The sequence below is a fragment of the Gordionus sp. m RMFG-2023 genome, chromosome 5, assembly GCF_954871325.1.
Source record: "Gordionus sp. m RMFG-2023 chromosome 5, tfGorSpeb1-WG-v2, whole genome shotgun sequence".
In the NCBI taxonomy this organism is placed as follows: Eukaryota; Metazoa; Nematomorpha; class Gordioida; order Chordodea; family Parachordodidae; genus Gordionus; species Gordionus sp. m RMFG-2023.
Genome location: NC_088779.1, coordinates 8448160 through 8472177, shown reverse-complemented (window position 1 = coordinate 8472177; position 24018 = coordinate 8448160). Strand labels below are relative to the sequence as shown.

At 27.3% G+C, this 24018-nt stretch overlaps 1 protein-coding gene across 1 annotated transcript; it reads right to left on the bottom strand.

The window, feature by feature from the left end:
- Nucleotides 1-5369: 5369 nt before the first annotated feature.
- On the bottom strand, nt 5370-23004 carry LOC135930380 (electron transfer flavoprotein-ubiquinone oxidoreductase, mitochondrial-like). The gene is made up of 13 exons (XM_065467170.1): nt 22944-23004; nt 22799-22900; nt 22605-22757; nt 21432-21508; nt 21123-21204; nt 20900-21018; nt 19315-19564; nt 16843-16955; nt 15173-15403; nt 13717-13924; nt 13451-13633; nt 12384-12629; nt 5370-5904 (listed from the first exon to the last, which is right to left on the bottom strand). The coding sequence occupies exons 1-13, from the start codon at nt 22963-22965 to the stop codon at nt 5726-5728; spliced, it is 1965 nt and encodes a 654-aa protein (XP_065323242.1). The 5' UTR covers nt 22966-23004; the 3' UTR covers nt 5370-5725.
- Between the last annotated feature and the right edge of the window lie 1014 nt (nt 23005-24018).

Here is a 24018-nt window from a genome sequence, read left to right as displayed (position 1 = left end):
TTCCGGCAGAACCTGTTTAATCATTAATGCACTTCTTTATAACATGGAACCAAATGGTCATCTTATCATTTCTTGGGAGCATGTTGAGCAAATATTGAACGATAGATGATTTTGGCGAAGAACAGCGGCTATCTTTAAAAAGAAAGGTGGGGGGGGGGGGGGGTGTACACAAAGTAATAGGGTTATTTTTCATTTGGAAACCTGACAATAGTGTAGTGATTTCATTTTATGCCAATACCGGGCTCTAAAATTGTATTTCTTTTTTTTCTATTCTCATCTCTATAAATCATTCGTCTAAATATTTATTTTTTTACAGTATATCAACATTTATCATAGAGCAACTTACGTGATGACGTCAATATATTAATTATTAAGTTTTTTAGAATTTTGTTATAACGAAATAATAATTAATCGATGTGGTAAGGTATTCTACTCCATATTAATATAAAGTTATCGTTATCTAAATTATATAACCCTTGTGGTTGGTGCATAACTCAATTAATTTTTTAAACATCACCAGTTATTTTGTAGATTAAGCACCTTTTTGTTAATATCGATAATCAATATTTTTAATAATCATAAAGTAGCTTAGTTAAGGGAGGGAGCAGGTAGTCTCAACTCTCGATAGCTTATGAATTTTGTTTCGAGGTTCATGACCAGAAATATTTATAATTTAATTTTTGCGATATTCATTTTATAATTAGAAATTTATTTATAACAGTAAAATTGAAAATAAAAAATTACACATAATATAGGTACAACTAATATAGCATCTGTATTTTATTTCCTGTTTTTTAGTCATTTTTTATAATTCTTCCAGGGATCCGATCATAACAAATATAAACTACATTCAGACAAAAATTACGGTTTATTGTAAAAATAATAATATTGGTTCCGTTTGAACCTTTCAAAACCAGTTTCACGTATGAACCTATTTGTATTCGCTAAAGTAAGCGAGAAACATTTTTAAAAATTATCCTTTTTCCCTGAAGAAAATAATATTTAGCCACAAAACAATTAAAATAAATCAGAGATTCTTTTCTGTCTAATTATTACTATAAGGAGAAAAAATAATAGAGAATACTTTATATAAGCTACACTGGATAGCTAGTTGAAATAGCAATAACAAAAATATCTAAAAACTCTTGCTCATATTTATCAATCTTCAAAAAAGTTTGGGTAATAAATTATTCAACTCGGTTCACACATCCTTTAAGAAGTTAGATTTAGGTGACAAAATTTTTAACGGTTCAGGTTCTCCACAAATATTTTTGGTTAATACGGCTAATGGTTCGGATTTGGCAACTGGCTCACCATAATAATATAATAGTAAGCTTTAATCCAATTAAAAAAATAAGCTGGTTTAAAAAACGCTTCACAAACTCCGCGGCCCGCGGAGGTCTAAGCCTAATTTTTATAGATACAGGGGTCTCGAATTGGGAGTTTTCATTAATATTTTGGGAGTTATATCAAAAATATAAGATAATAATGTCTATTTTCAGTTAGGCCTTTTCTATTTCTTGACTTTATCAAGCGTTCCTATGAAGCTCTTGTTTTAATAAAGTCAAACATGTTCTTAATGAAAGACGTGGATCTTTGAACGATAATATTTAAGAAATTTTTTTTATATTATTAAAGGCTAATTTTAATTATAAATAAATATATTATTATTGTTATATATATCCATTCTACTATAATAAATTTAAACTATTATTTTTTATGATAACCAAATTACTTATTTAAAAAAATAAAATAATAATTTACACGCATATTTACACTATATATTTAATTTTAATTTTATATTAGTTAATTTTGTATATCGAGCATATATTTCTTTCAGATATTTGTATAACAAGAAAAGGATCATGATAGTGATAAAAAAAATATCGATCCTCGATTTCAATCCATTTTTTAAAAAGATCCTGATTCGATCCTTTTAAAAGGATCGATTAACAAACCTGATTTTAGTTTAATTTGCTAAAGAAATAAATATCTTAGATTATTGGCAAAATTAGTGTAATCGATACCCCGAATTATATTAATTGTTTGATGTTATATTGACAGTGCCGACTACTCATGTCAACGTAGATAGATGTTTTTCAACAATGAAATTTATACAGATGTAATTTGACTAAGGTAGAAATTTTTTTAATTATGAGTCTCAATACCATTTTTTTTAAATAAAAAATGTTCAATATTGAAGTTTGATCTGTTATTATTTTATAAATTAAATATTTATAACGTGCAATCAATAACAAAATAACAGAGTTGTTAAAAGATACTTTTTAAATGGATCTAGATACAGATACATTGTCTAAAATAATATCTAGATACAGATGTTTTAATCAAAAATCTATCTAGATACAGATACCACATTTTTATATCTAGATACAGGATCTAGATACTTGTATCTAGATCCTTTAACAACTCTGCAAAATAAGAGTTTTAATATGTGCCTCTCTATATATAATTCTAATGAAAGTTTGTGTATAAAAAATAGTTTTTAGAGGTTCTGACCAAACCGATATTATTATTTTTTACGAACCGAACCATTATTTTTATCTGAACCAGTATAAATCTATATTTATTTGAGTTTAGCTCCCTGTTTATACGGATAATATTAAATCTCGTAAAACCTAAATAGTGTTGTTAAACGACTCGTTTTAAACTGATTAAAAACGGACAACTAATATTTTGTCCAGAAATATTATATTGAGCAGTTTAACACTTTACCTTAACTACATTGAAAATTTTATAATTGTTATTTTTTAATATTATAATTAATTTCTCAAATAATTTATCTGACAATCTATGCCAATTTTTGGCATGCGACGGTTTGCAAAGTTAAATAACCTTCAACTGGGGCTGAAGCAAAATAATGTTATTTTTCAAAAAAAATCTTTGATTTCCTTATATATATATATGTAGCTGGTTCCAAGGGATCGTCTTTAATATAATTTAATATCCAATTTAATTTAATTGGATTCATTATTGAATATATATTATTTAAATAAAAATAATCTTCCTCTTCAATAAAAAGAGGATAAATTTGTAGGCTGGTACCTTGGCCTTAAAAATATCAACCCATTTTTTATTTATAGTTAAAATTAAAAGTATTTCCAAATCTTTTATTCAACCCAATTTTGTTGGCTTTAACAATAGGCTAAAACGTAAGCCTTTTTGAAAATCATATGCACCTATTTTTATAACAAATAAAATTGGGACCAAATCCCCATAATTAGCATTGCAGCTTATCAATAGCTATTGCTAAGGGAAAATTTTTACATTGATTTAGTATATTCCTCAAGATATTTTATTTCAGTATCATTCAACTTTGCAAAATTAAGTTGATGAACACTATTCCAAAATGTTATGCACGGCACTATTAACATATATATATATATTGGTGGGAAAATTTTAATTTAAATAAACATTTCAATGTATCAAAAAATAATGAAAAATTAAATATCTATATCTTTTGAAAATTAAATAGTTAAAGATACGCAGATACTTATTTTTTTTTAAAGTATTTAAGATACCAACCAATACTTTTTTAAAATGCGCAAAAGATACAAGTATTGGCGATATGGCCCAACCCGAGAGTGCATATGGTACTATATCCATATTTGAAGAAATTTTCAAAAAAATAACCGAATTGATAGGAAGTTAGAGGGAGGGTGGTCTGTAAATTGTGATCATTATTCCAAATATCCCTTATCTATATTTTGTATCGGGATCCAAACCGAACCATTTAACCGATATTTTTTTATCGAACTTTGAAGCAAGCCGTTAAATAATTTTCTATCCTAACCAAATCGCCATTAATGATAGTCAACCGGTCTGAACCTTTTGATTTTACGCTTATAAAATAGTCTGGAAGTAATTACGGGTTTATTGCTAAAATTTTAATTTATATCACAATGTTGTTAAAGATTATTATCAATCAATTTTGATTTATAAGTTTCAGTCACAGTTTTTATGTATTGCTATTTTAAATTTTTAACTGTCTTATTTTTATATTAATTAAATAAAAAAAAATAGGCTTTATTTATAATTTTAATGTAAGTTTGTATAAGAGTTTAAACTAGTGTTTTAGAAGTTCGGTTCGAACCGATAGTACTTTTTAATAACCGAACAACAATCGTTATTTTTATTTGAACCCACACCTGACCCTATATTCGTTACAGTTCTCTCTGGCTTCTGAGTAAGATAACTATCTTAATATTATGATTTTAACCAATAGCTCGTTAACAAACCTCGATCTCCCTTTGTATAATAACCCACATAATATAAATTTAGTTTAATAAATTTTTAAATAAAGAAAATTGCATATTTTAAAGACTATGAATTTAAATTTATTTTTAAGAAAAAATATCTAATATAAAATAGCTACAAACAGTAAGAAGTTTTAAAAAAATTAATTAACAAATAATAAATAAAAAATTGATAATATTGATATTGCTTCATTTTTTATTCAAACAATATTCATTTTTATTACTATTTTTGTATAGTTATAGTCAAAAAATTATTTTAATGTTTATTGATTAAGTTTTTGCCTTCTTGTAATTAAATTTCAGGATAAAGCAAATAGAAGAAAAATTTTCAAGATAGAGAAGATTACCAAGATATAATAAATTAGACAAACAAACATTCCTTTCATCGTTTGAACACATTATGAAAACTCAACTTAATATTGCATATGCCTCAATATTTTGGCCTATAAGCAAAATCTCCAGGATTACATAATATTATTTTGGCTAAAATCTTTAGTCGTTTTTAAAAATCGGCCCAAATCGGGATTTTTAACACTAGCGTAAAGCAATATATTTCACAATAAATAATTATATAATTTATAACAATCACAGTTTATAATTTCAACAAATTCCATAATATAAAATAAACTATAATAAATACTACTATTTTTGTTTTTTTTAAATTATTTAATTAATACTGCTAAAAAGTCTCAAGAAAAAAAAAATTGAAATAATAAAATAATTTTATCGTAGAATTATTAAATTTAAGAAGAAAAAATTATGATTTAATCACGTTTAAATAAAGCATGGATATTAAGAGCGAATATTAAAAAAAGCATGGATATTAAGAGCGAATATTAAAATATCATGTGCGTTTGTCTGAATATTTTAAAATTGGGTATAAAAAAATATTTTTTAATATAATTCATTTTTTATATATAAATAAATATGAAAATTAATCAATTGGTATTTTTAGATATTTCGATAACTTTAATTTTATTATACCAATCGAATCATATTAATTAAATAGAAAAAAATAAGTACCAAAAAAAAACAATTTTAGTACCTATATATCTTTGTATAAATTTGGATAATTGAAAATAAAATTATAAAAATTATGTGAGAAATTGGGCAAACTTTGAGCCAAAATAGTTCGTACCATTATGTATAAAAATATAACGAGCATAAATTACTTATGCTGTAAGTATTACTATAAATTTAAAAAATATATTATTTATTTTTTCTACTGGTGAATATGTGTTTAGTTTTTGAACATTGGAATTAAATTCGCTTCAACAAAAAAAGGATCTCTCGTCGTATTTCTATTTGGAAAAAAAATTAGAATAAAAAAATAGTAAAATAAAAGAAGGTGTGTTTTTATCATAGTAAGGAATATATAACTCCTACAAAATTAGGAACAAAAATTATAAAATAATTAAAAAAATAATTCTTCCAAGTAGCAAAACAAAAATTCACATGCCATCATAAGCGGGGCCTCCGCCTCCTTCCGGAGTCACCCAATCAATATTTTGAGTAGGATCTTTGATGTCGCACGTTTTGCAATGGATGCAGTTCTGGGCGTTTATTTTTAAGCTAACTTGATCATTTACGGAGGAATCCTTGTCTTCTATAGGAATGAATTCGTAGACGGCTTACATTTAAAAAAATAAATCATATATACAGTATTTTTCCAATTTTAAGCAACTGATATAATTTTTTGTCGGATCGAATTGATAGTTGTTCCCACTGATAAGAAGTATAGTATATATTACTAGGACTTGTAAAAAATATGGTTATTATATAATATATATAACGGTATACCGGCGAACTGTAAACAATTAGTCTATGGATATTTCGCCTAAGAAGCGCCAATAAGTAACCATTTCACCTAGAGATTTTTGGCATAAGACATTTTTGGCTTTCTCGCTTAAGGAGCACCTATAAGAGCCGTAGAGCTCCAATGAGTAATAATAAGCGGCAATAAGTACTAATACTATAAGTACTAATAAGTGCTAATAAGTGACCGCGAGAATAATAAGCACCAGAGTGCCAATAAGCGTCAATGAGTAATAAGAAGCACCAATGAGTAGTAATTTATAGGCAATTTATATTGTCGAAGGCTTATGAGAGGAAGAACATGGTATGCTTTTATAACCATGTTTATATAAAAGATTAAACTTTATTGATTTCAATTAATTTGGAACAAATGAAACATATTGTTGATATGATTAAAATATTTTTCGAAAAAAATAATATAATACATGTTTTTATGCAAATAGACATTATACAATATTTTTGTGTTAAATAAATTTATCAAATTAAATCTTTTATTAGATAGGTTTGGTATCGGTTTCTTAATATAAATAATTTATACTAATATACCAAGTTACAGAGATTAGAATCTCAAAATTAATTTATTTTATTTAATTCATTAGAGACAAAGAATGATATAGATGACAAATGAGTATAGTATATCTAAAAATAAATAAAATAGAATTTATACAAATATAATATAATTAAGATCATAAACATCTAGCCATTCGATCTAAACTTAACATCAACATTAGGATTATTTTTAAATTATTTATTAAATATTTAATCCATCGATTCATTTTTTTAATGATTGTCATCTATACATTATTTGTCATTTAAATGAAATGAGATACTTCTGTAACTTGGTATATTAGTTTAAACAGTTGGGTTAAATTTCTATTTATACCTGATTTTTTTAAACAAGGAATCATAATCCTGAAAATAATGAATTCAAGTGAAGAATTTTGGTTTGATGATAAATTATTTGCATTAAGAAATCAATACCAAACCTATTTTAACACAAAAAATATTGTAAAATGTTTATTTGCATAAAAACATTGTAATAGAATGATTGGAATATCTTTTTTAATCATTTCACAATATGTTCCATTTGTTTTAAATTAATTAAAATCTTAAGTCCAACCTTTATATAAACATGGTTATAAGGGCTATGCTTTTTTCTCATCGACAACATAAATTACCTATAAATTATCACTCATTTCCGCTTATTTTACTCATTGACGCTTATTAGTACTTATTAACTCTCATTATTACTCATTGGCGCTCCTTAGACAAAAGAGCTATAGGCGAAAGTCTTAAACAAAAGGCGAAATGCTTATAGGCGAAGCGCACTGTCAAAAAACACTTAAAGTTAACTATATGAAAAAAATGTGAGACTAAATTCTAATATAAGAATAAACTCAGAAGGAAAAACTACCAAATTAAAGAGCTAAATTCAGAATTATAAAATAAACATGGAACTGAAATTTGGACTTATATCTTTATTAAGTAAAATATATTCATCATCTTTATTAAGTAAAATATATTCATCAAATTACAAAAAGTCAAAAATCAAAGCGAAAAATGTTATCATAATTCAAAAGGTTTTATGAAAATTAACAAAATTGTTATCAAAATTAAAAGTGATTTTTTTCACAAAAAAATATATATCTATTGATTCCTAATATTAAAAAAATGATTGACATTTTTTTAAACTATATACAAACACATAGATAAACAAATATGATTGACATTATATTATAAAATGTATCATTTACGACATGCTACCCCTTTATGGGCTGTGGCACGCCAAAAAAATATATAAATTTAACAAGGGTCGGGATGCAGCGGATTTTGTGGGAGTCCTCACGAGAGCGATTAATTCTCCCACAACTCCATATCATCGATACGTGGGGCCTCCGCAGAAAAGGCGGACGTCGTCGGAGCAGGCCCGTGAATACTATCGACAGCTCGTTGAAGAATATTGTCGGTCGGGGGGTTTGATATGCTGCTAGAACTACCGCTGGAGATGCCAATTAGCGCACCCCTGTTGGCCGACGGAGCCGGTCGCATAGGAGAAAATGGAGCTGGCCCTTGCGTTGAGTCCACCATTCTCCTTCGATAATGCTTGGTCGATCGTCCCATGGCATTGTCATTGATCGGGGCTAGAGGCGGTCGTCCATCTCTACCTAGGTTCGGACACTGACTCCGAATGTGGTCATCGCTATGACAATGGAAGTATTTTCTTTTACGGAGCCCCCCGGACATCATAGAATTATCCTGCGACACCGATGCTTGTATTGTCAAGCCGGTGTTTTTTGGTATTAAGGTTACTTGAATGTAACACGATACCAGATCTATCAAGCGGCTGGTTGTCTCCATGTGACTGATAGTATGGAATATTTGGATATAAGATGCAACGGGAAATACAAAAAAAAAACTTCTTTTTTTTTTTAAAAAAAATTTAAATTTTACACCAAAAATTTTTTTTTTAAAAAAATATTAATCTTTATATAAAATTTTATGATTAAAATATAGAAAAATCTAAAAAAGTTTAATTTAATTTATTTTTTTTAAAAAAAATTTTATGATTAAAAATATAGAAAAACCTTCTATATATAATGTTTATTCCAAAAAAAAAACTTATATTGTATACTATTTACGGCGCAAAGCACATTATCACAAAAACAAAAACTATGTCTCCCATGTGCTTCAATTTTCTCAATAATATTATTACAATATCCCTTGGTGTGAGCGTCAAGTGAAACAAATAACATAATATTCTAACTCACTCACGCGAATCCCCCAAAATTAATATTATTCATTACTACATTTAAAAATAAGTAAGAAAAAAAATATTGCAACCATAGAACTGGGAGAAACAAATATTTAATACATCAACCATCTTCTTACCAAATGTTTAAGTTGACCAACATTAATATCATCAGCTATTTGAATACCCTTAAAAAAAAACTTTCTATTAATCTAATAAAAGATAAAAGCAAAACTTGTCTATTCAATCATGAAAAGATAAAAACATCTTTTCATTACATTAAAAAAACTTTCTATTCATTTAATAAAAGACAAAAACAAAACTTGTCTATTCAATCACGAAAAGATAAATAAAAACATCTACTCATTAAATTAACAAAAATCTGTTATTCATTTAACAAAGCAGACAAAGAACATTCCTTAACGAACTAAACCGAAAAAAACTTTCCAATATCATTACCATGTTGACAAACTTTTTATTAAACATGTCTAAATTGAACTATGATTTTAATCGAAAATGACCAACAACCCGTATATATTGACATATTTTTAATATGACCAAATATATTCGGAACCCGAACCGATATGAACCCAAAAAATTAAGACGCTTCTTATTTATCCCAATCTTACATGATCGTGATGACGAATCACTAGAATTTAGTCTCACATTTTTTTCATATAGTTAACATTAAGTGTTTTTTGACAGTTGTGTGCTTTGCGCCGTAAATAGTATACATCAATACAAGTTTTTTTTTGGAATAAACATTATATATAGAAGGTTTTTCTATATTTTTAATCATAAAATTTTTTTTAAAAAAAATAAATTAAATTACTTTTTTAAATTTTTCTATATTTTAATCATAAAATTTTATATAAAGATTAATTTTTTTTAAAAAAAAATTTTTGGTGTAAAATTTAAATTTTTTTTTAAAAAAAAAAAAGAAGTTTTTTTTTGTATTTCCCGTTGCATCTTATATCCAAATATTCCATACTATCAGTCACATGGAGACAACCAGCCGCTTGATAGATCTGGGATCGTGTTACATTCAAGTAACCTTAATACCAAAAAACACCGGCATGACAATACAAGCACCAGTGTCGCAGGATAATTCTATGATGTCAGAGGGGCTCCGTAAAAGAAAATGCTTCCATTGTCATAGCGATGACCACATTCGGAGTCAGTGTCCGAACCTAGGTAGAGATGGACGACCGCCTCTAGCCCCGATCAATGACAATGCCATGGGACGATCGACCAAGTATTATCGAAGGAGAATGGTGGACTCAATGCAAGGGCCAGCTCCATTTTCTCCTATGCGACCGGCTCCGTCGGCCAACAGGGGTGCGCTAATTGGCACATCCAGCGGTAGTTCTAGCAGCATATCAAACCCCCCGACCGACAATATTCTTCAACGAGCTGTCAATAGTATTCACGGGCCTGCTCTGACGACGTCCGCCTTTTCTGCAGAGGCCCCACGTATCGATGATATGGAGTTGTGGGAGAATCAATTGCTCTTGTGAGGACTCCCACAAAATCCGCTGCATCCCGACCCTTGTTAAATTTATATTTTTTTTTGGCGTGCCACAGCCCATAAAGGGGTGGCATGTCGTAAATGATACATTTTATAATATAATGTCAATCATATTTGTTTATCTATGTGTTTATATATAGTTTAAAAAAATGTCAAACATTTTTTTAATATTAGGAATCAATAGATATATATTTTTTTGTGAAAAAAATGACTTTTAATTTTGATAACATTTTTCGCTTTGATTTTTGACTTTTTGTAATTTGATGAATATATTTTACTTAATAAAGATGATGAATATATTTTACTTAATAAAGATATAAGTCCAAATTTCAGTTCCGTGTTTATTTTATAATTCTGAATTTAGCTATTTAATTCGGTAGTTTTTCCTTCTGAGTTTATTCTTATATTAGAATTTAGTCTCACATTTTTTTCATATAGTTAACGTTAATTTTTTTTTGACAGTTTCTCCACTAGACCTTTGCAGTGGAAAACTCATTCTAAAATTCTGTTCCTTAACAACACAGGTTTTAGAATAATGTCCTTTGTACCCGCACCGATTACAAGTTATGTCAGCAACAATCTTTGGAAAACTCTTTCCATTCGAAATAATTCTATCACCGAGTTGTTTCTTGTCCCCTTGATTACTCATATTAATCAATTTAGATAACTCACTATAAATATCTTTAATAGATTCTTTTATATTATTTAATTCCTGGAGGTCAACTACTGACTTCTCCACTAATTCCGAACGATCATCGTTATTATCTTTCATCGTTTCCACCCTTTCAGGTCTGCCTATCTTGATTTCATTTAAAATTCCATTTAAACTACTTTCCAAGACCGAAATCTTTTTCCAACAATCTGCCGACACCGGAGTGTCTATTTTCCAATTATCATATACTTTGGTCGCAACCAGAGTACATTTTCCAAACAAAAATTTTATTACAATATATATAACATACAGTATGACCAACAATAACATGGTCACTAATGCATTATTCACATCAAATTTATCAACCATTTGATACAAATCTTGACAATTAATACTCGGATACTCCGAAATTTTATTAAAGAAGCTAGGCTCACTATCAAAATTAAAAAGCCCATCTCATTATATGAAAAATTTATATTATTTTAAAACGGCCGTGTTAAATTTCTAAAAATTTACACAAAAAGGTGATTGCGTTGTGTTCTGAGTAGAGATACAAAATATAAAATAAAATATTTTTTACCTTAAAATACCGAATAACCCTGGAATCGAAACTATCCTGGTAGTCGCGGTCAACAACTGTCAAAAAACACTTAACGTTAACTATATGAAAAAAATGTGAGACTAAATTCTAATATAAGAATAAGCTCAGAAGGAAAAACTACCGAATTAAAGAGCTAAATTCAGAATTATAAAATAAAATAAACACGGAACTGAAATTTGGACTTATATCTTTATTAAGTAAAATATATTCATCATCTTTATTAAGTAAAATATATTCATCAAATTACAAAAAGTCAAAAATCAAAGCGAAAAATGTTATCATAATTCAAAAGGTTTTATGAAAATTAACAAAAATGTTATCAAAATTAAAAGTGATTTTTTTCACAAAAAAATATATATCTATTGATTCCTAATATTAAAAAAATGATTGACATTTTTTTAAACTATATACAAACACATAGATAAACAAATATGATTGACATTATATTATAAAATGTATCATTTACGACACACACAAACCATATATAACATATGAATACACCGATTTTTAGCAACTATCGTTTTTAAAATGTCGGTATTGGTTGATACTTTTAAAAATGCCCATGAAAAATAAACAAGGTAATTTTTTTTAAATAATATCGATTATCTGGTTATATCGACTTGATATTGGAGGCATCTAAAAATCTGTATCGATACATCTCGAATATATTATTTTTTAAAAAAATTCAAAAACCCAAATTTTAAATTAATTTAAAGGGACACTAATCAGATTAAAAATGTTTATTTACAGTCTTCTTTACGTACCAGCTGGACAATAGCGAGCCTCGGGTCCGGCAAATACGTTCCAATTGACTTTGACTGGCACCTCATCATTTTTGAGAACAAGATGACACGGTTGGTCCGGGGCATGGTTGGTTCCAGTTAAGGCGACCGACGTTAGAATATCGAAGGTAGTAGGGTTTTTGGAAGGGGAAGGATAATAATCAGGATTTTTGTGGCGGGGCGAGTTCCGAAAATCTTCTGCAGGACGGAGTTTGAGATTATCAAGTTCTATCATTATTTTTATTTCCATATGATAAAAATTTTTTTCAAAACTTTGAACAAGAACCCCTGGTAAACCCGAAATTAAAGCTGGAATCCATTTTTAAATTTCCAAAAAATATGAATAATTTATATAATATTGATTAAAAGTTGTGCGATTTAATTTAGAAGAAAGTTTATTTATTGCAGAGTTAAAAAATTTACCAAAATATTTTGTAATTTTATCATGAAAAAATTTTCAAGCCTAAAAATCTTTCGATTTTTACATAAAAAGGATTTGGAATTTTAATTAAAATTTGATCAAATATGTTTGAGTATTCTCAAAAAATCTTCAGATCTATTTTGTAGAGCATTTCAAACTTTGACAATTTGGGGTGGGGAAGGAGGATTTAATCTTTTTAACAGATTTTGGAACGAGAACTTGGAACCAAAATTTAGGAACTGAAACTTGAACTCATTTTTCAATAAGGGAATCAAGAGTAGAACTACTTTTTTGAGAATATCCAGAAGCGGATAACTCAATGACGTATAATACTTACCTAAACTAATAATAATTCATTCATTAAAATGCATTCTCAAGAGTCGTTGAATAAAAATCAGGTAAGTAAGAAAGCGATTTTGATTCACCGTATAATTTTTTTTTTAATTATAAATGGCTATTTTTTGAATAAAATTTTAAAATAAATTGTTTAATAGAAGGGGAAAATATTCTAGGGGAGGTGGGTAAACAACCTCCAAATAATCTTCTCTCATGAAGCTGCTGACCTTTGATACTCCATAAGAAATAAATCATTCTAACCATTTCCCTTAAATAAAAAAAAATATATTACTATTATGGTGAAGGGTCCACGGCTCTCTCCCCCTGGTCACGTAATACAATATTCCGGTGTACAAAATGCCGCCGTATATTCCTAAGCTGCTATTGAAACTGGGTTTAATGTTGCGGGTTTGGTACAACTCTTTCCATACCCAACTTTCCCTAATACGTTGCTCGTATATGATAGGCTCCAGGTCTGATGTAAGATATAAAAGAACAAAAATAAGTAATTAAGATATTAAGATATTATTTTACTATGATTTTTTTTTTAAAACTCACAATTTTTCCCTACCCTACTATTGGAATCGATGATCGCCTGTTTATCGGGACGACTTCTGACAAGAGGATAGATGGTGTCGAAAATACTTTCGGCAGCGACCATTCCGCTTTTCATTGCGTTGTGAGTGCCCTTGATTTTCGCCACGTTCATGAACCCTGCCCCGCATCCACTTATACAACCGCCGGGAAAAGTTAACTTGGGAATACACTAAAACATTTATATTTAATCTGATGAGTTAACGTAATGATAAGTATAATTGAATGAAAACCCTGCTAAGACTATACATGAAGGGAATATTTTTGACCTCTCGGAATTTTCTTTGCTTTTTAATTTTATAAGTAAATATTAACATTTTATGCCAATTTCTATCAAATGCCAAGTACAAAATTATAATTAGTAACAAAGCAACATATCCTAATAAATCAAATAAGATTTAAAAAATAATAATAAATTTAATATAAACATATGTTTCTAAAGTTGATACTCAATTAGTTGTTTTGTTATACGGTTCGATTTAACCAATTTTAAAAACGAGTCAGATCTATATTTTAGTCAAAATATTATATTACCTATGCCTCTAGATTTCCCAACCCGGTCATAATCCTATGGAATTTATTGACCAGGAACATTCCTAATTTTTTAAATATTTTAAAAATTATTTTAAAAACTTAAATCCTTTATCTTATAAATAATCATAAATCTTGATACATTCATTAAAAATATTCTCGTAGCTCACATTTAATAGTGTTTGTTTCCCAAGCCTACAAAATCTAGAAACAATAGATTTTTGAAGAAAATAGTTTATCAGAAATTGATCAGATTCGGATGATATGGGCGTTGAAAGGGTTGATGATAGTACAAGTGAAATCGAGTTTTGAAGATTTATTATACTAAACGTTTAATCTATACTCTTATTATATTTATTATTTGCATTATTATTTATCTGTTGGTTGGTTACAATTTAAACGATATCATGAATCCCCTTACATTCCCTTATTTCCGATGTATTTCCATAAACTCCAATTTATTCCCATATGAAAGTTACCGCAATTCCCGAAAATTTCCAACCCTATGCTTGCTAAATATATTTTTGACTAAAATCTTGAGTTAGTTTTTCTAATTGAATAAATCGAGCTGTTTAACAACACTGCAAATTGGGGTCAACAAACGTTAAAGAAAAATATTTCAAGTAAGAATCACTGCATAACTTATAAACTCGACAGGAAAGATCACATGATTTATTTTCCTTTGTTTTGATTTTTGGATATTTTAATATGTTATGGGATTAATCAAATTAAAAATTTGAATGGATAACGATATGGTATGGGTACATAAATATATATAATTTCAACAAGGTTATTTGAAATATTGGGATTAAATATGACAGTTTATATAAAATATTGGGATTAAATACGACAATCATAAATATTATTAGGAAAGAATTCGACAGTTTACTTGATATCCACCTTCGTTGAGAGCCCTAGCCCCATATCCTATCCTTTTCCCATTGGACAGAAGTTTAAGAAAATGGGGATGAGTTTTGAGTTTTTGAAATTCCTTGAATGTGTTAAGGTAAGGATCGGAGTAATCCAGTCCCATAACCAGTCCCAAACTGACCAATGGAGTACCACCACCTTCCTCCGATGAGTAATGGTAAACGAAGGAACCACCGTATGTTTTGTAGTCCTGTAAAAAAATGGAAATAAATATTTTTTAAAAAAACAATAATCTTTGTATAAAAGAAGGAGATAGTTGATTATATTCATAAAATCTATAATAAAATAATTAGTCTATGTTTAAACATTTATTATAATTTAATTACTTAATAAATTCTATCTTTTAAAAAAAATAATACAATTTATTTTCCTCCCTTTATATACTTTTTCCAAACCATTCCCCTAAATGGTAATACATTCTCTCTCCATAAATATTTTAAGGAATAAACAACAATATTGATTTCTCTTCTCCCCCTTCTTAATTATTTTAAACCCACTTAAGACTGTGACTTAAATATTTTTAAAATAATCAAAATTATAAATTTATGAAACATGACAAAAATCTCCCATTAAATATTATTTCAAATTTGTAAATTTTGTAAGGTAAAGATGCGTAGAAGTCGAGAGAATTAGTGACTGCCAAAGCAAAGCCAATGATGCGTTTTGGATGAAGAATTCACAAATTTTTGCTTACTTAAATGAATATTATACTAATTTATAATTATAATGTTAATTTTACTGCATTAATTTATAAAATCCATTTAAAATTTTTTTATACTTCTCATTTATTTTTTCAAATACTTCCCTATTTGATTAATATAACTGCTTATTTCTTATTATAATTTGAAAAATATAAAATATTTTTTTTTTCGTAAAAATTCACAAATCTATAATTAAGTTAATATTTATTAAATATTAATAATTTCAAGATAAAAAAAAATGATTTAGACCACTATTTTATTTTTACATTAAAAATACTCATTTCTCTTTTTTAATTAAAGTTGATAAATCTAATTAATTATATTTTTGATATCTAGGTCAACACAGCCTAACCTTCTAATGTCATTTATTATATAAAAATAAATATTATGATATTTCAAGATTTCATGGCAATGAGGTAGTTGGATCCCGGCAAAATTAGGTGGTTCAAAAAAATTATTTTAAACGATTGATATAAAACATCCTAAAGCCGCATTTATAGCAAACGCGCTTCATCCCAAATGTTACGTTATTTATTACAAAAAAGCCAATAGGTATAAATTTATAAATATGGAGCGTTATCATGATAACGCTATGGTAAAATTTGAAAAACACATGTTCCGCTGATAAAAATTATGCGATATTATTATAAAAATAATAGCGAATTCTATAAAAAAGTATATGATTTTTCTTAAATATTATATAAAATAATTATCTCTCTATTAGCTTTATCTTAAATTATTTTTTAAAACTGAATCAGCTATAATAACGCTGCATTCGTAAAAGCTTAAATATAACGTGTTCCATAAATATAGCTTAAGACAAATACTAACAAAAACTTTTAAAAAAAATAAATTTCTCTGCCATATTTTATGGTGTTTGTAAAGGTTTAACTGAATCCATTTTGAAAGAGTATTAAATGTGATTTACCAAAGGAAACCCAATGGTATGTTCAACCAAGCCCGGTACATGTTGACTCTTATCGACTTCCCATAATTCCTTATAGCCTATGCCATATATTTGAGGTTCAGATTTATGCGTGCCTATAACAATTATAGAAAATATTTCTTAAAATTGACGAAATATATAAGTTATCTGTCAAAAATCGAATAATATATTTCCATAATAATTTCTAAGAGAGAAATAAAGTAAGAGAGAGTGTCTTTCTTTCGTAACTTAGATATTGATATAAGTTTTCAAATTCAACTTTAGCATTAATTTAATTATTATCAAGGGATAAAATATAAATTTAAAGAAGAAAAAAACGAATGTTATTTTTTCTTCTTGTTTTTATAACTGCTAAAATCCTTACCAGCATTTTATTGCTAAAATTTTAATTATCACAATCACATATATGTCAGCGTCAATGTGTTATTTTCTCAAATCTAAATCATTTTTTGAGCGCATTTTTTTAAATTTAAAAATTGGATTTTACCGGAAATTTATTCCAGCATGTTTAGAATACCCATCTTATAAATTTTAGATAATTTTGCTGTTAACCTTTGAGTCATTTATAATTTATATAAAAAAATCTATGGAAAAACTAATAAAAATTTTATTAAGTTCAAAAATTCATAGCGAAATTGTTTCATATTTATAGAGTAAGTATTCCAAGAAAACTGTTCCGGCAAAATCTAAATTTTTAAATTTAAAAAAATGCGCTCAAAAAAAATGATTTAAAGTTGAAAAGATAACACATTGCCGGAAAAACATTGACGCCAACATTTATATATCAATCTACAAAGATGGTTGGAAATTTTTCGTTATAACGATCAATTTATAATTTGCTCATTTTGTTTAAATTGAATTATTTACTTTAAAAAGACTAATTTTTTTTAAAGGAATTTGCTTAAAAATTAAGTTAAAATGATATTTAAGTAGAGCTTGTCCCGCATTAAATATCGGTATCAAATCGGCGATATTAAACTTTAAAAAAAAAATATCGGTTCGGCCGATATTTTTTTTAAATTTAACCGATACCGATTTTATGCATTATTTTATTTATTTTGTAATAAATCTTCATAACTCCCCATAAAAAATATAAAAATGTTTAATGTTTTTTTAATACATTTTTTAAGATAAAAGAAGTAAAGTATATAAATACACTAATATTACCTAAATTTTTTTGTGTATTTAAATTTATCTATTGTTTATTCCATTGTGTTTATTAAGAAAATAACTTATAATAAATAAAAATCGTGTTAAATTTGATAAATTAACAAATATATCAATATTTTATCTCCGATCGATTCTCTCGAATATTGGAGGGGTGATGCTCAAAGGTTCAACTTTAGCAAACCTTGCACGTTAATATTTAGCATCTCCTGCAACAAGTGTTCCATCAGAATCAGTCTTCAGCACAGCTGGTGTTATAGATAGCGTTGTTAAATAGCTCGATTTGAGCCGACTTTTAAAAACGGCTAATCCAATATTTTAACCAAAAAATATCGCTTAATACCTCGAGATTTCGTTAATAGATGTCCAAAAAATCTTATGGCTTCCGTAATAATTTTCTTCGTGAATTAGCCGTTTTTAAAAATTGGCTCAAATCGAGCGGTTATTTCATTTCATTTCATATTTAATAATTGATATTTAAATTTGTTTCTATTTTATATTCAAATAAAGATAATAAGAAGATATAGCTAACACATAAATTTATACTTCCTATTTGTATGAAGGCTAAAATAGATATGTAAAAATTCTGATTATTTTCAAAAAAAATAAATAAAATGTAACTATATATAAAATTATTCTCTAAGGGCTCTTTAACTTAATAAAATAAGACATTATTTACTAAATATCTTATAAATAAAAACCTTTCTACAAATTTAAAGATAAGACATATTTTTAGAAAATTTTAAAGTTATTTATTTTAGATTTTTAACTGATTAAAACGCTTTTTAAAAAAATATTTATACACAGATTTTAAAAAAATAATGATAAAAATGGTGTAAATATCAGATCGGTATCGGTACTGTTTAAATATCACCAAATATCGGATTGGAGAGGATCGGTGAAAAAATTGTGAATCGGTGCACACCCATGATTGTTATTTTTATTTCGCTGCCATTTTTTATGTTTGAAAATTCGGTTTTTTCTTTTTACACCCTTATTAACATCAAGTAAAATTCTAATAAAATGGTAAGGCTAAATAGATTAGATATATGCAAGGTCAATGTGAACATTGATTATTTTTATTAAGCTTTGAAAAATTGTATAATATAAATAATGATTATATTTTGATATAAAAATTAATAAATAAGTATAAGTTAAAAATATTGATTTAAATCAATTTTTTTTTAGATGGGGAAAATTTAAATCAAATGGAGTTGAATTAAATATATCAACTTAATTATAGAAAAAAACAACAAAAATATCATATCCGTATTATATTTACCATACCTCCATGAGCCAAGCCATCATTTCCATCTTTTTTGACCAAATAAGGGGAAAGCCTTTTGGTTAAATGACCCCTACAACCTTCGGAAAATAACGTTAACTTAGCCCTTAACTCCATGCCCCTTTCAAAATTCGGCTTGGGTGATCCGTCTTTAGCTATCCCAACGTCGTTTGTTGCCACTCCTCTCACTACTGGTAATGCGTTACGGTCGCTTTCAGTGCCACCTTGTGGGGTTGGTGAATCGTACAAAATCTGAAAGGGATGGGGATAAAAGATTAATATTTTTTTATAATAAATGAGGACAAGATTTATTAATATTGAAATGGCTTTAAATAATCAAATAATATTTTTGTGAACGTGGGAGACTGGAAGAAAAAAATTAATAAATATAAAATTAACTATGAATTATATTTCATTTATATTGGTATTCGGTAACGGTCGTATAGGACGGTACTCACCTGCAAAAGTTAAAACTTTAGGCTCTCCTGATTAGAAAAAAAAATTGGATTTAAACCCAGCCCGGAAATATTTCGGATGAAGAATTTTTAAATATTCCGTTATTTTGAATGTATTTTGCAAATTGTTTGACAAAGGAAAATTGAAAATATGGGCTGTAAATAAATATTAAACGGTCCACTAATTCAACTAATTAATCGATATAATTTCAATTTATTTTATTTTTTAAAAACATCGGCCCGGAACGGATTTTTAAATTTTACAGCCTGGATATCAAATTTTTAAAAAAAAATTGAACAATCTTTTAAGAGATAAAAATAAGAAACGACCGAAAAGACTATATGTTCTAAAGTTAAATGCATTTTGTAGTATGGAGGGAACCAATTAAATTACAATTTTTTATGATTCGATTTTACCGGAAATTGTATAGCAGCATGTGCATAGTAACCTTTTAGTCATAAAATTCTTGGAAACTTTAATTAACATCAGAGATCTGCAGATCCGTCGAGGAACTCGACCGGGAATATGTTATAATTTTAAAAATCCTAGCCGGGCTATTGGATAGGGTCAATATTATTAAATTATATCAATCAAGCAGCTGGGAAGTGTTACAAAAAATTATAGCGTTAGATACTCGTTTTATTAATTTCCCTTTAAAATAATCTGCAAAATTAGTGTTTTTAAATGGCTCAATTTGAGACGATTTTGAAAAACGGCTAAATCAATATTTTATCCAGAAAAAATATTAAGCCTGAAGATTTTGATCGTAGTTGGCAAAAAGATTTGGAAATCTATTCCAAACATTTCGAGGACCAAAATAATATAATGTAAGCCTCATCAGCGGTCAAAATCTGACTTCCATTTATGAGCAAAATTCTCCAGGCTAACATATTATAATTATGTCAAATCGACATGAATCGGACTTTTTAACAACTCTAGTTTTGGCAGTCAAATTTATTCTAATTACCCTATTCTTTCATTTCAATCATCAGTAACTCATTCTCCTAATTAATCGAATATAGTAGTTGTGATTATTTATTTCCATAAATGCTTGGATAACATATCAAAATTATATTTCAAATAAATACACAATAATAAGGGTGATAAAAGATAGATTTAAAATTAATATACTTCGCTTGCAGCAAACCCTGGAAATATCTCAACCCCCAATTCTTCAGCTTGTTTTCCTAGCCATTTTACAAGATTGCCAAGTCTAACTATATAATTACCCATATTGTATATTGGAAGACCTTTGATATTATTAATAAATATTCATGTACTAACCATTATATGTAGCAATTTAAAATAGATGTTTGTTTGTAATATTTTTTAATTTGAGTTAAATGAATTATACCTTTAAATATTGGCAAAGGGATTTTAGTGTTGTTAAGCAAATACAAAAAGCTTTCTTTCTGAACCGGGGTATTGAGAGGTGCCTAGCAGCATATTATTAGTTATATTTATATTTTTAAAAATATAGCAAAATAAAATTATATTTACCTGTAAATAAATGTGTGCATGATACAATTATTTTATAACTTTGAAAAAATAAATCAAGTTAAAATAAATCATACTATTAATATATGGCATAGCTTAGACTCTAAATTTTTCTGTTTAGAATAGAGCTCTGTGTACGCCAATAAATAAATATTTATTATTATACCCCTTTAGCTTTCCAATCAGGAAAAAGTTCATCTAAGGCCTTGGTTTCTATACATGCTCCAGAGAGTGTGTGGGCACCTAACAAATTTATAATTATCTTTATAAAAAAGAATAGTATATAATTATTTATCAAAAAATTATAATTTATACTTTTATAGAATAAAATTTTTAAATTCTTATCAAAATTTAATGTTATTAAAATCAGAAAAGATGTGATGTTTAAAATTAGGAAAAAATTATTTATATCACTATCATATTGATTTAAATCAGGCTTTCATCCAAATTATAGCATATCTAGATTATTAAACCATTTTTAAATATAAATCATGGCAGAGAACCCGAACCTAAACCATTCCAAACCCTAGTTATTTCGCCAAACCCAAACCCTTTTTTAAAATTTAGAGTTCAGGGTCCAATCTTATATAAATAAAAAAACATGTAATTTATGATTTTCATTTATAAAAGATTTCCTATTTAAAATGTAGTATTATATTATATATATTATAATTATGATGATAAATTATTTTTGCAATACTAAAAAATAAATTTAAAAAAAAAATGATATTTCTGTTATTTTAACAAATTTTTATAAGTCATTATTTTTCTGGTCGAACCTGAACTAGGTTTAGAGATTTTTCCCTGAACCCAAACCAATTATTTTTAGAAAAGAGGGTTCACACACACAGCCCTGATATAAGTTAACCCTAACCTATTTCTTCCTAGTTCTTTATTTTCTAACTCATATCTCTCTAATCAAAGTCTAACTTTTTTAAATTTTTAACCCTATTATCTATCTCTCAAGATAATTTAAATCATACCCTAAATATTTTTTATCTATTAACTTTAATCCCATTATCTTTCAAGATAATTAACTATAATCTAAATCTCTCTAATTTATTAATTTTAACCATACCCTCATTATCAAATTAAATAAATCATTTTTTTTTATGAAAAAAAAAACAAGAAAGTAGTAACATTTATAATTTTATAACCAATTTTTCATAATTCTATATAAGGTAAGATAGCAAGCAAAAATTTTTATTTTGCAAAAATTTAATAATTTAAATGGTTTAAAGATAAAAATTTTTATAATAGGAGGTATTAAAAATTGTATGCGGCTAATATTTTTTAAACAATAACTTAAGATTTATAATAATTTATCCTCTTAAAAAACCTATGTATGGGCCTTTTTCGAGTAAACATACTCTTAAATTTTGATTAAATTCTTTAGCAAGTTGTTTCAATTTTATAGCGGCTGATAAACCACTAGGTCCGCCTCCAACAATAACTACATCACATTCTTCTACAAATCTTTCCATATTTATGCCTAGAATATAGTTATTAAGAAACAATAAAATAATAAAACACCTTTCCATCTGGGATCTTTATCTCTTGGATGTCGTATGTAGTGCGTGGTTACATGATTAGGATTGGTTATTTGCGAATATCTTTTGGAAATATGGATAAAAACTGCTGTTAATTAGCAAATTTCTTTGATTTAAAAATTTATTACCTTTATCAATTTTTTTAAGCATTTATGCGATACATGGCAATTAATAGAATTTATTAGTACATATGTTTTGTCCAATTGTCATTGGTTTTGTCCAATGTATATCATTGGTTTTGTCTTAAAATTAAATATTTCTCAATCCCATAATAGATAATAATTTATACAAAATGTAATATTATTCATTATAATTTCGAATAAGAATTTAATTGAAAAAATAAATTTTATAATTTGCGGATTTGGAACTTGTACACCACCCTCTCTAGGCTAAGGATACTGATAGACTTTAGCGCGACTAATATATAAAATTTCAAGAATATGAATTTTGACTATGTCTATTAACAAATTAGCAAGGAAAAAATATAATCTAACTCAAAACTAACATTTTTCCTCTATTATAAAGAAGATAGCACATTTTCACATAACTCCGCCCTTTATGAGTGGTCGATCACAGTAGGAGTATGATGCCAGTTTCATTGAAATAAAATAAAGGTAGTAGCCTGATAGGAGGTAATAGGAATAGGGATAGAAAATATGTTTTAATTATTCGGATATTATTTTTTTTTATTATAATCTAGCTACAAATAATTTAGAGAAAGGGGAGAAGGAAATTTTTTTATGTGTGAATGATATATTCAATAAAATGTTACAGTAAAAAGAAAATCACGGAAATTCTCTCACCAACTTCGACATAAATCTTGCCCTCAAAAAGTTAATATACCATCTACTCTCGAACCAGAATCTTTCAAATGAGAACGCCATTCGCCCCGATGGTATATCCCTCATTCCCTGGACTAACGGTCTCCGGCTGACTTGGGACTATACTTATGTCTATTTTGCAGTAAAGTCTACCATTTTATTTTCTGCCTTCGAAAAGGAAGAAATCCATAAAAAAACAAATGATGGTCTCAGCAACAGTGTTCATACCAATCTTTATCAATACCTTAGGCATGTTCAGAAGTGAGGTCCTCAATATTAAAACGATAGGGGAAAAAGACAAATTTCTGTGGACCCCAAAGAAAGATTTTACAATCGACAGCAGATTTTTCTTGAAATCCGCCGGTCCATTTTTTAAAGCATT